Source organism: Chiloscyllium punctatum, chromosome 32 (genome assembly GCF_047496795.1).
Source record: "Chiloscyllium punctatum isolate Juve2018m chromosome 32, sChiPun1.3, whole genome shotgun sequence".
In the NCBI taxonomy this organism is placed as follows: domain Eukaryota; kingdom Metazoa; phylum Chordata; class Chondrichthyes; order Orectolobiformes; family Hemiscylliidae; genus Chiloscyllium; species Chiloscyllium punctatum.
The window spans coordinates 43,661,128-43,679,864 of record NC_092770.1 but is presented as its reverse complement, the minus strand read 5'-3'; the positions used below and the strand labels follow the sequence as shown (position 1 = coordinate 43,679,864).

General features: G+C 42.1%; 1 protein-coding gene across 5 annotated transcripts in view; it reads right to left on the bottom strand.

Annotated features, from left to right (window-relative positions):
* The window catches only part of LOC140458118 (DENN domain-containing protein 2A), a 144,056-nt gene that overhangs the window by 64,273 nt on the left and 61,046 nt on the right, over positions 1-18,737 (bottom strand). For 3 of the 5 annotated variants that reach the window (XM_072552212.1, XM_072552211.1, XM_072552210.1), the window contains exon 2: positions 2,142-2,237. The exons of 1 other annotated variant lie outside the window; for it this stretch is intronic. In XM_072552212.1, coding sequence (XP_072408313.1) covers positions 2,142-2,227 — 86 coding nt within the window. In that variant the 5' untranslated portion in view covers positions 2,228-2,237. Of the gene's footprint in view, positions 1-2,034; positions 2,238-18,737 lie in introns of those variants that run through there. One more of the 5 variants, XM_072552214.1, reaches the window with a different exon arrangement.

The window sequence follows — 18,737 nt, the reverse complement described above, 5'->3', positions numbered from 1 at the left end:
ACCTAGTTTGTTGAGTCAGTCAGTTCTCCCCTCACCACATTCCTCTAGGTATGTCACACCCACTCCAAAAGTTGCCTAGATTTGGCTCAGTAAATACCAAGAAATGAAAACAAAAGAGAACCTGCAACTAGAATCTGCCGTTTAGTTTGAACTTTATCATGATCATTTTTCCTGTTTAAAGGGAATACTCCAACTTGACTTCAGTCTAGATATAAAAAAGCAATAAAATGTTCACCAGGCTTATAATTTTAAAAACCTATTCCACTACAACGCTGTCTGACATTAGGCACCACATTCACTTTCTCCGATTACTTCAAAGGAGTTTGACTACAGTCCAAGTCGAGCAAAGGCTGCATCTGATTGCTATACTTGGAGAAATGCACTGAAACAGACATTGTAGGGAACAGAAAGTTAGCCCTTGGGGATGGGGTGGAAAGCTGGGATGGATATCACTGATCGCCTGTAACATTGCATTCAAAAATGGCAGCCTGGGCAAAAAAAAAAGAAAAATGAGATGACCGATTAAAAAAAAGCAAAACAACAGCAGTGCACTGAGTGGGCCTGAATGAAAATACAGCTGTGTCCCGGTTCCCTGTTGCACATTTCCCTTACTCTGCATTCTAGACCCACAGCTACATTCTGTGGTCAGGCCCTGAAAGGTCGCTGATTGATCAGAGTTCATCTCTACTTAAGCTTAACACTTTGAATAAATTGTACCTCTCTGAATATCTCAGAGATGCCAACCACATCTGTAAGAAAGTTTGGACTGCCCCAGGCTGGAACATTACTAACAGAAATGCTCTTGTAATATAGTGCCAAAGTTTACCATCATTAGCGCCACGTTCTCGATAAAAATGCAAATGATTGAGATGGATAGAAAAATGATGATAAAATACAAAAAAGGACAGCAGGTGATTACAAAAACAAAGTTAGATGTGCTAATGAGATCTTTAATTGCAAATTCTGTGTCCTATGATCCTGCCCTAGTAAGCTACCTGATGAAGGAGCAGTGCTCCAAAAGCTTGTACTTTCAAATAACCTGGTGTTGTGTGATTTTTAACTTTGTCCACCCCAGTCCCTCCACTTTTAGGACCTCAGCATTGTGTACCCACTCAAGTCCTTGCTGAGAATATAATTCAAATCAGTGACAATGACACAAAGATTCTCTAGTGATAAAATGCACGTGAACACAGCATACTGCAGGCATTAAATTTCATGATACCAGAAAAGCAATCTTAAAATGCTTCCGAACTGCAAGGCAAAATCTGAGAAGTCCCCTGGTGTAAACAACAGTTAAACTGAGTGATCCCAGCATGGTACTCTCCCACCTAAAATAAATGGTTAACAAGGGCACCAAAAAATTAACAGGAAAATCTAGACATTTCCAATACCTGATATATAGTGAGATCACCCAACTGTTTTGCCGTAACTGGGAACAACATTTTTCAAAATAAACAAATTTGTTTATGGAATTCTCTCTTTTATCTGGATGCAGTTCATAAGAAAAATAGTAATTATTTCTTCACCAAATTCTGTCTTTCAAAACAAACATCTTTCCATCACACATCCTGTCATCAACTTCTCTGTCCCAAAAACCACAATTTTTGACTCATCACAGGAAACCTGCAAGTATATTTTCAGAAAATAGTTTTGATACATGTACACATTCCATGTGAATTCTTTGTCACAAAGCTACAACACCTGCAGCCTTTTAATTAACCTTTTGTAAATAAATTCAGGGGTCTGATAGTTAGTCAGAACGACCAACAATATAAACTCAATGTGGTAAATTTAGCTTTTATTATTGGCTAAAAATGCATGATACTGAATTGAACCTCCTTTTCCCACCTCACCCAATTTTCTTGATGACAGAGATGTTAATTGGGCAGATGCTGAAAGTTCCCTACTGACTGTTTAATCAACTAAGATGAATTTCATCCAGTGCTTTCTGCAACACAACTTACTTTAACCGAGATTTCAATCTTTATATTAATTCTTCACAACTACTAACAATATTTGAGACTGGTCACTCACCGTATTGCGTAATTCGTTGTGTTATGACAGTTTTATTTACAAGTCATGCAAGTTAGTTCACCATTACAATCCTGACTCTATAAAGTGAAATGGCAGATTTTGCTCACTGTTCAGTGGACTTTGAGTTGCAGGTGGTTGTTGTCCAGCTTAACACTGTTGTCTTATTGGCTGTCATTGCGTTGGTAAAAGGCATGTTCTTTCACCTATGTACACACAAAGTATAACTCAATCAGATTTATGAATATTATGATAACTATTAATAACCTTGTGACAAAAATGGTGTAATCAATGACAATAACAGGTGAATGTAAGGGACAAGACAGGGTTTCCCACACCAATTCCTTATGCAACATTTTTCTCCCCAGCCTAGACATGTGCCAGAGGCAGGGAGAATCACCCACCCGCTGTTTCTGCAAGAATGTGCTTTGTTTCTGCAAGAATGTGCTTTGCATCCATATGTTGCTTGGTACCCCTAAGACATTATAAAGCACATTTTACTGTTATGGTGGCCAATGAATTGTAGGCAGTATTAAGCTTCAATTATAAGTTTTTACAGAGATGCACTAACATAGAACATAGAACATTACAGAGCAATACAGGCCCTTTCGCCCTTGACATTGCACCAACCTGTGAAAATAATCTGGTGTCAATCTAACCTACACCATTCCATTATTATCCATATGTATGTCCAATGTTCATGTAAAGGCCCTTAATGTCGGCAAGTCTACTACTGTTGCAGGCAGGCTGTTCCACACCCCTACTACTCTCAGTAAAGAAACTACCCCTAATATCTGTCCTAAATCTATGTCCCCTCATGTTAGCCTTCACCATCTGAGGAAAAAGGCTCTCCCTGTCCACCCCTCTAATTATCTTATACATCTCAATTAAGTCACCTCTCAACCTTCTTCTCTCCAACGAAAACAGCCTCAGTTCCCTCAGCCTTTCCTCATAAGACCTTCCTTCCATCCCAGGTAACATCCTAGTAAATCTCCTCTGAACTCTTTCCAAAGCGTCCACATCCTTCCTATAATGTGGAGACCAGAACTGCATGCAATACTCCAGGTGCAGCCTTACCAGTGTCTTGATGCGTGACCTTGTGGCTCCGAAACCCAATCCCCCTACCAATAAATGCCAACACACTGTATGTCTTCTTAACAACCCTATCAACCTGGGTGGCATCTTTCAGGGATCTATGCACCTGGACATAGAGATCTCTCTGTTCATCTACACTGCCAAGAATTTTACCATTAGCCCAGTAGTCTGCATTCCTGCTACGTTTTCCAAAGTGAACTACCTCACATGGTTCTGCATTAAACTCCATTTGCCACTTCTCAGCCCAGCTCTGCATCTTATCTATGTACCTCTGTAACCCATAACATCCTTCGGCTTTATCCACAACTCTGCCTACCTTAGTGTCATCTGCAAATTTACCAACCCATCCTTCTATGCCCACATCCAGATCATTTATAGAAATGACAAACACCAGTAGTCCCAAAACCGATCCCTGCGACACACCACTGGTAACTGAGCTCCAGGATGAACATTCCTTATCAACCACCATATTCTGTCTTCTTTCAGCTAGCCAATTTCTGATCCAATTCACTAAATCATCTTCAATCCCGAAATTCTGTGTTTTGTGCAATAGCCTACCGTGTGGAACCTTATCAAACACCTTACTGAAGTCCATGTACACCACATCAGCCTCTTTAGCTTCATCCACCTGTTTTGTCACTTTATTGAAGGTTTGTGAGGCACTACCTACCCCTCACAAAACTGTGTTGACTATCCCTAATCAAATTATTCCTTTCCAGATGATTATAAATCCTATCTATCTCTTATACCTTTTCTAACACTTTACCCACAACCGAAGTAAGGCTCACTGGCCTATAATTACCAGGGTTGTCCCGACTCCCCTTCTTAAATAAGGGAAAATTTGCCAGCCTCCAGTCTTCTGGCATTATTCCTGTTGACAATGACGCCAGTAAAGATTGAAGCCAAAGGCTATGCAATCTCCTCCCTGGCTTCCCAGAGAATCAGAGGATAAATCCCATCCAGCCCCGGGGTCTTATCTATTTTCAGATCTTCCAAAATTGCTAAAACATCCTCTTTGTCAACTTCAATCCCATCTAATCTTGTAGCCTGTGTCTCCCACATTCCCACTAACGTTGCCCTTTTCCAATGTGATTACTGATGAAAGGTATTCAATAAATGCTGTAACGATCAACAAAGTAATGCTGCAGAACAAGCCCCAGGATTTAAATATGCAGTTTCCATGTTCTACTCCGTGAATCAGCTAGTCCTATAAGGCTGATCAATGAATTTAAGCAAATGGATACAAGCTCAATGCAGTAATTCATTACCCTCTATACTTCAACGCTCTGTTGCCATGATTATTTGGACAATCTGCACAATAAAGAAGAAAGGTTCCTCAGTAGTTCAGGAAATAAATTATATTTTTCATACAACATATTACAAAGATCTAGATATGATTGCTAGTTGAGCTCAGATGGGATGGATTTCTTTTTTCTATGCTCTTTCTTAAGGTGAAGGTGAGCTGCTTTCTTAAACCACTGCAGTCCACCCACTGTGGGTTAGACCACAATGCCAATAATGAGGGAATTCCAGGATTTTGATCCAGTAACAGTCAGGTGGCTGTGGCTTAGAGATGCACTTGCAGGTGGATGTGTTTCATGTTTCTGCTGCCTTTGCCCTTCCAGATGGAAGTGGTTGTGGGTTTGGAAGGGGCTGTTTAAGGATATTGGATAAATTTCTGTGGTGCATCTTGTAGGTCTCGAGTGTTGTTGGAGTCGCACTCAACCAGGTAAGTGGGGAGTATTCCATCATGTCCCTGACTTGTGACATTCACACTGTAGACAGGAGTCAGAAGGTGAGGTAATATTGCTCGCCTCTGACCTACTCTGTTGCTAATGTATTTACATGGCAAAACCAATTGAATCTTGGGTCAATGGTAACCTCTGGGATGTTAACATTGGGAATTCAGTAATGGTTACATCATTGAATGTCGAGGGACAGTGGTCAGATTGTCCTTATTAGAGAAGGTAATTGTTACTCGTTACAATGTTACTTGTTACTTGTCAGCCCAATTTTGGGGGTTTAAAATTGGCTTTGACAGATCTAGGATAACAAGTGTGAAGTTATGCACGAATTACTATACTTTGACCCATCTCTGGAAGACACATGCATAACATGTCTGTGAGGTCATGATGAGGTGAAGATAAAAGGTTAGGCATGATGGCAACGTCTTCACAATTGAGATTCTGGATGCCAATACTATTCTCCCATTTATATTTTACATTATTAATATGAGAAATTGAAGTGATTATTATCTTGCAAATAGGATAATAAGATTTACTCAGTCTGATAGGATGAAGGATTGAAGTAATGTCTACTAAACAGGAGGTTGTTGATCATGTGTTTCTCAGACATGTGCAGTTGAGAAACAGAAAGGTTGGAGTCTGTGGAAAATCACCAGGCATGCTCGCTCGTATGGCCTCTTTTCTTTGCTTGCCTCCAAGTAATATAAAAAGAGTATAACATTCAGGGAAACACAAGCTTTGAGCAAAGTATACCAGAGCCAGGAACCAGGTCTCAATATTTCAAAAAGAAACCAAAGTGAAAGAGAATGGCAGACAAGAAATCTTGCATCCCCTGAGTTCTACCATTTATTTTCTTTTGACTTCTTAAATAAACATTTCCACAACCAATGCTTGACCATAAAACCTAGATGTATGTCACACCTGGGCAACTGACACGATAACAGGAAAATAAAGGGGTCATCAACAGCTAACTTTCAATGCATTAAAGCTTTTCGGTAGCACCATTGATCGCATTTGTCAAAAATGTGTTAATTATAGACAAGTGGGGTAATGGATCGGAAACTTCTGTTGACAAATTTAATATTGTGGTAGGCAGTATGAAGATGAAAGGAAATAGTGGGAGGAATCATTGAACCCAGAGAGCAAGGAGAATACGCAATGTATGCTGGGTAATGAACAGGTTTCTGCTGATGTCATAAGAGTCATAGAGATGTATAGCATGGAAACACATCCTTCGATTCAACTCATCTATGCCAACCTGTTATCCTAAATTAATCTAGTCCAATTTGCCAGCATTTGGCCCATATCCCTCTAATAACTCCCTATACATATACTCATCCAGATGCCTTTTCAATGTAGCAGTTAAACCAGCCTCCACTGCTTCCTTAGGCAGCTCATTCCATACACGCATCACCCTCTGCATGAAAATGTTGTCCCTCTGGCTCTTTTAAATCTTTCTCCTTTTACCGTAAACCTATGCCCTCTAGTATCTGGTGTTACATGTATTCAGGTTTCAAATGTATTTTCTAAGCAATTTATTTTCATCGCCACTCATTGTTCAAAAGACAAATAATCAAAATTAATTCAAACAACAGAATAAAGCGGCTTCAACAACATTAATCTTACTAACTAGGACTAAAATGGTCTCTTGTTATACAGGACATTTGTAATTTTAACAGTACCCAGCAACTTAAATAGGCCTCAGATAAAACTAAATTCAGAGACATAGAATTGCTATGGTGCAGAGGAAACCATTCAGCTCACTATGCCTGTGCTAGATTTCTGAGCATTTTACCTTAATGCCAATCTCCAACCTTTCCCTGAACCGTGCAGTGTTTCTATTAGGATAATTACACAGTGGCGTTTGGCTCTTCAACCACATTACGTCTGCACTGATCAAAATGATCCCAAATCTACACCATTCCCACTTTCCAGCACTTGGCCCACAGCCAGGTAAGGGTTGAGAGGTTTCCCTCCTCAACCATCCTCCCAGAAAGTGTATTCCAAATTTCCAACACCATCTGGCTGAAAAAGATCTTCTTCAAATCCTCTCTAAACTTCTTGCCTTTCACCTTAAAATTATACCCCCTTGTTATGACCTTTCAACCAAGGGAAACAGCTGCTTTTTATCTACCCTGTCCATACCCCTCATGATCTTATATGCTCATATAGCTCCCCTTTCAGCCTTCTGTGTTGTTAACAAAACAACCCAAGCTTATCCAGCCTCTCTTCATAGCCATATTGCTCCATCCAAGACAACAACTTCCTCGTAAATCTCCTTTGCATCTCCTGCAGTCACATCCTTTCCATAGTGTGGTGACCAGACCTGCACAAGGTACTTCAGCTATGGCCTAACCAAAGGCTAGCTCCAATATAATATCCCTGCTCTTGTTATCTATGCCACAATTGATAAAGGCAAGTATCTCACATGCCTTCTTAATCAGCCTGTTAGCTTGTCCTGCCACCTTCAGGGATCTATGGACAAGCACATCAAGATCCCTCAGTTCCTTTGAGCTTCCTGGTATCCTACCTTTCATTGGAAGAAATAATAAATCAAGGGAATACTCAAAGTACACCACCTCACATTTATACCAGGGTTAAATTTCAGCTGCCCTTGATTTGCCAATCTGACCAACCTAACTGTAACCACCAAGAACCTGAGACCTTCCTCTTCACTGTCAACCACTTGACTAATCTTTGCGCCATCCTCAAACATACTTATCATTCTCCTGTATTTTCTTCTATATCATTTACATATATGTCATGAACAATAAGGAACCCAATACTGAACCCTTTGATACATCACTGAATACCAGCCTCCAGTCACACAAACTTCCTTCTACCACCACCCTCTATCTCCTACTTCTAAACCAATTTTCGATCCAACTTCCCAAGTCACCCAGGATCTAAATCATCTTACGTTCTCTTGAATGCCTTGATTGAATTTACCTCCAATACCGAACAACCCAGATGGTCTCTTTCTTCAAAGACCGCAATTTCCCCCCAGACGTGGTCTCCTCCACTTCCCGCTCCTCTGCCCTTGAACCCCGCCCCTCCAATTGCCACCAGGACAGAACCCCACTGGTCCTCACCTACCACCCCACCAACCTCCATATACATCGTATCATCCGTCGTCATTTCCGCTACCTCCAAACGGACCCTACCACCAGGGATATATTTCCCTCCCCTCCCCTATCAGCATTCCAAAAAGACCACTCGCTCCGTGACTCCCTCATCAGGTCCACACACCCCACCAACCCAAACTCCACTCCCGGCACCTTCCCCTGCAACCGCAAGAAATGCAAAACTTGCACCCACACCTCCAAGTCCCAAGGGATCTTTCCATATCCGCCACAAATTCACCTGCACCTCCACACACATCATTTACTGCATCCGCTGCACCGGATGTGGCCTCCTCTATATTGGGGAGACAGGCCGCCTACTTGCGGAACGTTTCAGAGAACACCTCTGGGACACCCGAACCAACCAACCCAACCACCCTGTGGCTCAAACCTCAACTCCCCCTCCCACTCCACCAAGGACATGCAGGTCCTTGGACTCCTTCATTGCCAGACCATAGCAACACGACGGCTGGAGGAAGAGCGCCTCATCTTCCGCCTAGGAACCCTCCAACCACAAGGGATGAACTCAGATTTCTCCAGTTTCCTCATTTCCCCTTCCCCCACCTTGACTCAGTCCCAACCTTCAAACTCAGCACCACCTTCCTAACATGCAATCTTCTTCCTGACCTCTCAGCCCCCACCCCCACTCCGGCCTATCACCCTCATCTTGACCTCCTTCCACCTATCGCATTTCCAACGCCCCTCCCCCAAGTCCCTCCTCCCTGCCTTTTATCTTAGCCTGCTTGGCACACTTTCCTCATTCCTGAAGAAGGGCTCATGCCCGAAACGTCAATTCTCCTGCTCCTTGGATGCTGCCTGACCTACTGCACTTTTCCAGCAACACATTTTGGCCTTGACTTTACCTCCACCATACTTCCTGGCAGTGCATTCCAGACTCATTGCGTAAAAAAGTGCCTTCATATTTGCTTCTTTTACAAAACACTGTAAACCTGTGTTCTCTGGTTTGTGATAATTTTACAAGTGGGAACAATTTGTCCCTATCCACTCTGTTTAGATGTCTCATAACTTAGAAATCTTCTATCAAATCCCCACATTACTTTCTCATTCTCTGGGAAAATAGTCCTAATGTTTCTGACCTTTTCTCATAACAGGGGTGCCCCATCTCTGAAACCATTATTGTAAATCTTTTCTGTGGTCTCTCCGATGCAGTGACATCCTTCACATAGTGCGATGCCCAGAACTGTACACAATACTCTGGCTGAGTAATAAAAAGTGAAGAGGTGAAAGGGAACTGAACTCCAAAATTATGACAACATTTCGGCTTGCTGCCATTTTAACTGATGCAGCAATCATGGTAACCTGCCGCATGCAAAACTTATGATGCCAGGATTTCCATGTTACTACCAACCACAATTTCTTATTTCCTGCAGGTGGCAATTTTCAACAAAGCAAGTTATTTTCTGAAACCTGTATTAACCATGTCAGGTAAGAGGGGTTCTGAACCAAAAGGGTAGCCAAGTCAGTGTTAACTTTTTGACAGGTGAAATTAAAAATAACTGACTTCACATGTCATAGGATGCTGTCCAATAACTTAACTCCATTTTTAATGCAGCGATTGATATTGGGTTTTGTTCTTAAAAGAAAAGTGACCAACGATCAGTTTCATGAAAGTTTTCAGAAGAATGAGAGTATGTCATCCACTGATTTAAGTGCTCTTGTGCATTTAATGGTATTGCAATTCTGATTTTAATGGAATATTTGGCTCTGTGTATTCATCTTTATTTTGATTGAAAGCACAGTCTATGAGTCAGTGGTTCCACTAATTCAAAGACTTTTCATACTTTCAGCTCTGAAGACTTTTTTGACACAGTTGTGCAATGGAATTTCATTATAAATGCTTGGCTGAGGTGCAAATCTTACTATTGACTCAGCTAAGCATGGGTTGTTAACAAATGCTGTCTAGGGGAACAGAGATTAATTTGATTAATAGCTTAACAGTTAATAGGATTATTTTTATAGAGGTCTTTGTGCTTACTTAGACAGCTTTGTAGATTTCAAAAATCTCTTTTTCCCTCAAGTGGAATTTGATTTAACATTTTATAAGTTCCCTAGAGAATGGAGGTTGTTTGATTAAATTTCTGAATGATCATTTGTTTTATTTTAACAGTTTCACAAGCAGGTTCCATAAAGACTTCTCAATGTTATTATAGACTAAATGAATCCATAATGAATACTGGATATACATTGTGTTCTAGAAGGAGAATAAAGACTAAGGAGCTGTGGTGGGAGGGGTAAGGTACCTAACATGGGTGCACAGGAATGAGCTGATATCCCAGTGAATGGAGGTAGGTCATTTAACCTGTTCACTTCTATTTCCACCTCAGGTCTGCTCCTTGAGGTGGAGATTCCACTCCAGCCTGTCCCTGCTAGCTCACTGAGGTAGTAGCATGGTCAGGTAGTACCATGTGGAAGGTAGATTGCGATGCAAGAAAATTACTTGACTCTCAATTACTGATGGAACAAACCATTGTTGCTTGTGCCATGTCTTTGAGGAGAATTACCTTAGATTTGGGTGTACATGCACGTTACCACAGTCAGAATATTTCTCTCTAGCTGAGTTTTCAGTCGCAACTTTGAATAACCCAAGCAACAAGCATTTTCTCACCAAGGAATTTGAGACACACATAAAATGGTAAGCTTCTCATGGTACTAGAGTAAGTGGAAACCACATTCACAATCCATCTACTGGTCAACATTAATATTATTTCAGGTTGAACATTACATCAAACAAATTCAGGATTTTGTAAAGAGCACTGAGTGTAACAGAAATGGTATTCCATTATATTGCCTTTGGGACAGCCAGAGGTCACATGGAAATTGCAACCATGCCTTCAATTCATGTGTTTGCAACACTGTCGGCTTGGTATCTCTAATTCTGTAGAAAAGCATGGGTCTTTGCCTCTTAACTCCACAGGCCCAATCATATTTTCTAAAAAGTTGCAACATTAGTCAAAAAGGGTCCTGCTGTACCTTCTTTGTTTTTCGGGGATCTAACCCATAATCAAAACCTTGCAGGAGACGCACAGTGGTTACACATTTCATCACAAATTATACTCGTGTACAAGAACAGCTCTTAGGTGCCTGCATATCTTCTGATCAAGGAAGGATACAGTAGATAAGCCCTACCGAGGAAACCACAAGATTCCCCTCCTATATACCCAATGGAGATTACATAACCATAGTAACTCGATAGAAAGGAAAACAGGAAGATACCATTGTCTGTCAAACAAAGAAGCTTCAATAAAATATGTGAAATGCTGAACGTTCTATTTTTCCAGACACTGTACATTTCAGATTTGGCACTGTGCCCAGAACTAGGAAAAATTTTAACTCTCTTCCTGGCTTCTTCTTTTACTTGTACTCCATTAAGTAAATTAAACACACGAGGAGATCAGTCATAATATGACTAAATTTGGTCAAGAAAATTCTCATGACAATCAAACGCTGCGTCAGACTGGTCAGTTGTACTTGTTTGAGTTTGTTTTGCATATTCAGTGTTATTTGCGTAGCACAGTGACTGAGTTATCCGTATAGAACTGATAGTCTACACACTAACTTCACAGCAGAAAAGCACCTATGTCTCAATAGTATTTTCACTGAATATTTAAATACTTAAATACTGTAAAAAATTCATATTCTGTGCTATTAAAACTCCCAAAAAAGACTTCTCCACTGTAACTTGATAGAAATAGGGATAGTTTCCAACTGTATCTTTCAAAAAATACTTTTAAGGTTTTCTCTAACGGCAGTGACTAGCTTAGAGCCAAGCAAACTAAAATATGGCTTGATCCTAAGGGTTGGTGGTTTCAGCCAAAGAAAGGGAAGACAGAGGTGGTAAAAGTAGAGATAGAGGCATGGGAAATCACAGAACATGGAACAGTACAGGCCCTTCAGCTCTCAATGTTGTGCTGGCCTTTTATCCTACTTTTAACGAATCTGAATGTAAAAGATTGTAAATCCTGGATTACACAGTTCAAAAATGGAAAAGTTCCCATCCTGTATTGTTGTCCAATAACTCCCAATGAAAGTGCACACTGACAACGGGGAATTGCAGGCTGAGGGATAACTGAGATTCTCTTGCAGTTGATTCGCCTGCCAGGACTCTCATCGTTCATACTTAAGTAATAGGCACATGAGTAATATACCAATTTTATCAGTGATCCTGAAGCTCCAGTCCTGTAGATATAAGAGACAACTTTTTCAGAGAGAGAGAGAAATGACATAAATTTTGGCTAAAAAATTAAAAGAAAAAAATCTTGTTTCCAGATGGAAAATACAACTTCACAGACTCCTGTATAAACCTCTTCAGAAACGTGTCGAATGCCCCTCATTCCACCTTCAAATAACTCTTTGGAGGTAAATCAAAGATCAAAGCTCAAAGATCTGCAAGGTGGCCTTTTTGTGGAGCCACAGAAAATGGGGGAGACACTAAATGAATATTTTGCATCAGTATTTACTGTGGAAAAGGATACGGAAGATATAGACTGTAGGGAAATTGATGGTGACATCTTGAAAAATGTTCAGATTACAGAGGAGGAAGTGCTGGATGTCTTGAAACGGTTAAAGGTGGATAAATCCCCAGGACCTGATCAGGTGTTCTCTAGACCTCTGTGGGAAGCTCGAGAAGTGATTGCTGGGCCTCTTGCTGAGATATTTGTATCATCAATAGTCACAGGGGAGGTTGGCAAACATGGTGCCACTGTTTAAGAAGGGCGGTAAAGACAAGCCAGAGAACTATAGCCCGTGAGCCTGACCTCGGTGGGCAAGTTGTTGGAGGGAATCCTGAGGGACAGGATGTACATGTATTTGGAAAGGCAAGGACTGATTCGGGATAGTCAACATGGCTTTGTGCGTGGGAAATCATGTCTCACAAACTTGATTGAGTTTTTTGAAGTAACAAAGAGGATTGATGAGGGTAGAGCAGTAGATGTGATCTATATGGACTTCAGTAAGGCGTTCGACAAGGTTCCCCATGGGACACTGATTAGCAAGGTTAGATCTCACTGAATACAGGGAGAACTAGCCATTCGGATACAGAACCGGCTCAAAGGTAGAAGACAGAGGGTGGTGGTGGAGGGTTGTTTTTCAGACTGGAGGCCTGTGACCAGTGGAGTGCCACAAGGATCTGTGCTGGGCCCTCTATTTTGTGTCATTTACATAAATGATTTGGATGTGAGCATAAGAGGTACAGTTAGTAAGTTTGTAGATGACACCAAAATTGGAGGTGTAGTGGACAGCGAAGAGGGTTACCACAGATTACAACAGGATCTGGACCAGATGGGCCAATGGGCTGAGAAGTGGCAGATGGAGTTTAATTCAGATAAATACGAGGTGCTGCATTTTGAGAAAGCAAATCTTAGTAGGACTTATACACTTAATGGTAAGGTCCTACGGAGTGTTGCTGAACAAAGAGACCTTGGAATGCAGGTTCATAGCTCCTTGAAAGTGGAGTTGCAGGTAAATAGAATAGTGAAGAAGGTGTTTGGTATGCTGTCCTTTATTGGTCAGAGTATTGATTACAGGAGTTAGGAGGTCATATTGTGGCTGTACAGGACATTGGTTAGGCCACTGTTGGAATATTATGTGCAATTCTGGTCTCCTTTCTATTGGAAAGATGTTGTGAAACTTGAAAGGGTACATAAAAGATTTCCAAGGATGTTGCCAGGGTTGGAGGACCTGAGCTACAGGGAGAGGCTGAACAGGCTGGGGCTGTTTTCCCTGGATCAACAGAGGCTGAGAGGTGACCTTATAGAGGTTTATAAAATTATGAGGGGCACGGATAGGACACATAGACAAAGTCTTTTCCCTGGGGTTGGGAGTCCAGAACTAGAGGGCATAGGTTTAGGGTGAGAGGGGAAAGATATAAAAGAGATCTAAGGGGCAACTTTTTCACGCAGAGTGTGGTACGTGTATGGAACGCATTGCTAGAGGAAGTGATGGAGGCTGGTACAATTGCAACATTTAAGAGGCATTTGCATGGGTATATGAATAGGAAGGGTTTGGAGGGTTATGGGCCGGGTGCTGGCAGGTGGGACTAGATTGGGTTGGGATACCTGGTCGGCATGGACGAGTTGAACCGAAGTGTCTGTTTCCGTGCTGTACATCTCTATGACTCTATAAGTCTCAGGAAATGGGAGGCAGGTTTGGGTCTCTTTGAGAGTTAAATTCATTTTACATTGCATTGAGTCACTCAACAAACCTCGTTGAAGGTGTGCAGTGAACCCCTTTGAGCTAACAGGAAAGGAGTTCAATTATGTGGATATTTTTAATCTACCTGTTTAGATAGGCTATGGCATAATTCTGAGGCAGTAAGTAGCAGAGATTACTACTGCACCACAACAGGGATTTGAACTAAGGATCTCCTGTTTGTAAAGCTGGTACTTTAACAGCTGAGCTATGTTGCTGCCTTCAATTATACAAACAGGTGGTTAAGGTTTCTTTAACACTGTACTCTGGCCCTAATGTGTGTTAAAATAGGTACCAACAACTTACCAGGCTCAGCAAAGTATGCACGTAGTGGGACATGGGGTGTGCTTCTCCTGGGAGAAAGTGAGATCTGCAAATGCTGGAGCTCAGAGTCGAGTGTGTGGTGCTGGAAAAGCACAGCCGGTCAGGGAGCATCCGAGGAGCAGGAGAATTGACATTTCGGGCGTAAGCCATTCATCAAGAATGAGCCTTGTGAGTTGGGGCTGAGAGATAAATGGGAGGGGGTGGGGAAGAAGGTAGCTGAGAAAGTGATAGGTGGATGAAGGAGGTCAGAGGGGGGACTGACGAGTCCAGAGGGCAGTGCCGAATTGGAGGCTTGGGACTGGGATAATGTGGGGGGAGGGAAAATGAGGAAGCTGTTGAAATCCACATTTATCCCATGTGGTTGCTCCGCGTCCACCGCATCTGTTCCCAGGATGACCAATTCCACGTCAAAGTCCCAGACGGCCTCCTTCTTCCATAATCACAACTTCCCTTTCCATATGGCTAACAATGCCATCCCGTGCATCTCCTCCACTTCACGTACCACTGCCCTTGAACCCCACCCCTCTCAATGCAACAAGGACAGAACCCCCCAGTTCTCACCTTCCTCCGCATACATCACATCATCCTCTGTCACTTCCACGAGGGAGTCGTGGATAGAATGGTCTTTTCGAAACACTGATAGAGGTGGGGAGGGAAATATGCCTCTGGTGTTGGGGTCAGTTTGTAGGTGGTGGAAGTGATGGAGGATGATGTGATATACAGGGGTTGGTTGGGAGGAAGGTGAGGACTGGGGGGGTACTGTCCTTGTTGCACTGAGAGGGGTGGGGTTCAAGGGCAGTGGTACGTGAAGTGGAGGAGATGCACGGGATGACATTGTCAGCCATATGGAAAGGGAAGTTGTGATTATGGAAGAAGGAGGCCGTCTGGGACTTTGATGTGGAATTGGTCGTCCTGGGAACAGATGCGGTGGAGGTGGAGGAATTGGGAAAAAGGGATGGTGTTTTTACAGGGGGTAGGGTGGGAGGAGGTGCAGTCTAGGTAGCTATGGGAGTCGGTGGGCTTGCAGTAGATGTCTGTGGTTAGTCGGTGGCTAGAGATGGTGATGGAGAGGTCCAGGAATGGGAGGAAGGTTTCCGAGATCGTCCGAGAGCGGGGTGGAAGGTGTTGGTAAAAAATTGATGAACTGTTCAACATCCTTGTGGGAGCATGACGTAGCATGGGTACAGTCATCAATGTAGCGGAGGAACAGGTGGGGGTTGGTACCGGTATAACTGTGGAAAATGGACTATATTTCACATATCTGACAAACAGGCAGGCATAGCTGGGTCCCATGCGGGCGGCTAGTGGCTACGGCTATTTCCAGACAAGAGATTATTACACACAACAATCTCTCTCAGGAACAGCTTTCAGTGTTCAGCAGGTGATTTCCAACTTGGTGAAAGTCCCTTCAACCACTTCCAATTACCTTAGTCTCGTGTTCCCCACCGTCAGCCCTCACTATAGAAACAGATGCAGCTTATGCAGATCTTCATCACAAGAGCAGGAGAACCAACGCTAGCAACAGGAAAAAGTCCAAACCAGCTACATTCTCTCAGCAGAGCCACAAGGCAACCAGAACGGACACAGAGATTCAGCTCCAAACAGATAAGACCCAGAACATAGCTAGTCATTGCTGCCTCCTTGAACATGACTTCCTTCCCAGAGGAGCTGGGAACTATGCAATACTAGTGACCATCAAGATGCCTGCCAGCAAGAACCATCCCTCACAAGGACAAAACACGTGCTGTGCATTTTAGAAATTATTTATTTGGACGCTCATGCAGGGCGACTGTGAGGCACAAGTGTGAGAGTGCAATAGGCTAAAATGAGCATGCCTGTTGGCTGCTTAGATGGGGATGTGAGGAGGTAGAGAGAGGGGAGATGAGTAAACCTGCAAGCAATGCCATGTGCAAGAATGCTGAGAAAATCAGTGTATGGGATTTTAAAATGTATATGTGTGTGTTATTCACTTTAACCATTCTCCAGAGGCCCTGGCTCCTCATGGTGCATGGTCACCAGGTTGGAGAGACCACCCTCCTGTTGCTGATTTCGTTGGTTAATCCCATGCAGAGATGTAAAGATCACCTCACTGCAGCCTTCCAGGTCTTCTCTCTACTCCTCTGACTGCTGCAGACTCAAAAGACCCACGTCCACTTAAGCCTTCCTAATCCATGCTGGAATCCTTTTAGTTAGAAATCTTTTCTTTGACAGATCCAGCTTCCCATTCTTCCTTAATCAGGAAACTCAGAAGCAAGAAACTAACAAAGTGGGTCAGCTAAAAAGAAAGGTCACAGCACACTCATGGAGATTTGAAGAGTTACATAGGACCTGCCACTTGGTCAGGTCCTATCAGTTTAAAATGCTGCTCTTTAATCACCTTATCTTCTATTCCTCAGATTATCACCATGGAAACCACTTCCCATTTATGTTATATCTGTAGAAAGAGACACTAAACAAAGTGTTTGACAAATGCAGATAGAATAAAAAGTTGAAATGATTAAAAATGGGTATAATTTATACATAACCATGTACAAAAGGATATAAAAGCTGGTCATAACTCAAAAAGGTTTGAAACATACATTCATTTAGATTTATGCTGGGATAGTAACTTAATTTAGAATGATATCATCTGAAATTTATGGTACAGAAGAAAACCGTTTGCATATATGCAAGCCAAAAAAGGTATGGCGTTCTCCTGACCAGCTCTTACTCCACATTCTTATAGGTTACAGCACTTTCGGTGCTTATCAAAGTATATTTTAAGTACAATGAGAATGTTTGTCTTTGCCTGCCTTCCCAATCACTTCCGTGAGTTGAAAAGTGTGGCGCTAGAAAAGCACAGCACATCAGGCAGCATCCAAGGAGCAGGAGAATCGACATTTCGGGCATAAACCCTTCATCAGGATGTGGAGGAGGAAGGGGCTGAGAGATAAGTCAAAGGGTGGGTGTGGGTGAGGAAGCTGGCTGGGAAGGTGATAGGTAGATGCAGGTGCGGGGGTGATGGTGATAGATTGGTGGAGAGGATGGAACAGATAGGTGGGAAGGAAGATGGATAGATAGGACAGGTCAAGAGGGCAATGGAGAGTTGGAGGTTTGGATCTGGGATGAGGTGGGGGAGGGGGATTTGGAAACTGGTGAAATCAATGTTGATGCCGTGTGGTTGAAGGGTCTCAAGGCGGATCACTTTGTTTATCCCTTCAATATTTCTCATTGCTCTTTCTGAACTACAATATCTGCATTGTTCTTTTTGTACTTGGAAAGACTAGCAGAAATTTTTCAATAAAAACAATGTCCATGAATTCCACCTCAACACAGTTTTTTTGGTCTCTACTAAGTTCTACTCTTTCCATAATTATTCTCCTGCACTTTATTTATGTAAAACATATTCAAAGTTCCTTAATTTTATTTGCCAATACATTTTTATTCCCACTCTACTTTAATTTCCTGTCACATTTTCTCTTATAGTGTCTATATTCCTCTGCACCTGATCATTTCTTAAAAATCTGAAGATACCACATATATAATGGTTCATTGTCATCGTGTTTATAAACACAGCACAATTTTATGTGCAGCATGATGAATGCTTTCACTTTGTTTAGGAATTGTTTCGAGGAAGAAATCTTGGCCACAGCAGTTACAAATAAAAAACTGCTTCTTCACAGTGCCTTGGGATTGTCACTATTCATCTGTACAGTTTAAACATTTTATCAGAAAGTTAAGACTTCTAGCTGTACAGTCCTCCCTCAGTACTGCACGAGAACATCAGCCTAGACAATTGTTGATTGACTGATTGACCAATTGTTATCAAATGTACTGAGATACAGTAAAAAGTATTGTATTGTGTGCTGTGCAGGGAGATCGTACCTTACAAAAGGGTATGCATCAAGGTAGTAGAACAGAGTGCCGAATATGGTGTTACAACTTTAGAGAATGTGCAGAGAGATCAGAATTAATATTTAAGAGGTCCATTCAAAAGTCTAGTAACAGTAGAAAAAGCTGTTCTTGAGTCTACTCGCGCATATATTCAAACTTTTATATCTTTTGCCCAACGGAAGAAGGTGGAAAAGAGCATAATTGGGTTGGGAAGAGACTTTGATTACATTGGTTGCTTTCCCAAGGCAGCGGGAAGTAGAAATGGAGTAAACGAATGGAAGGCTGGTTTGTGTGTTGGACTGGGCTGTGCTCATAACTGTCTGTAATTTTTTGCAGTCTT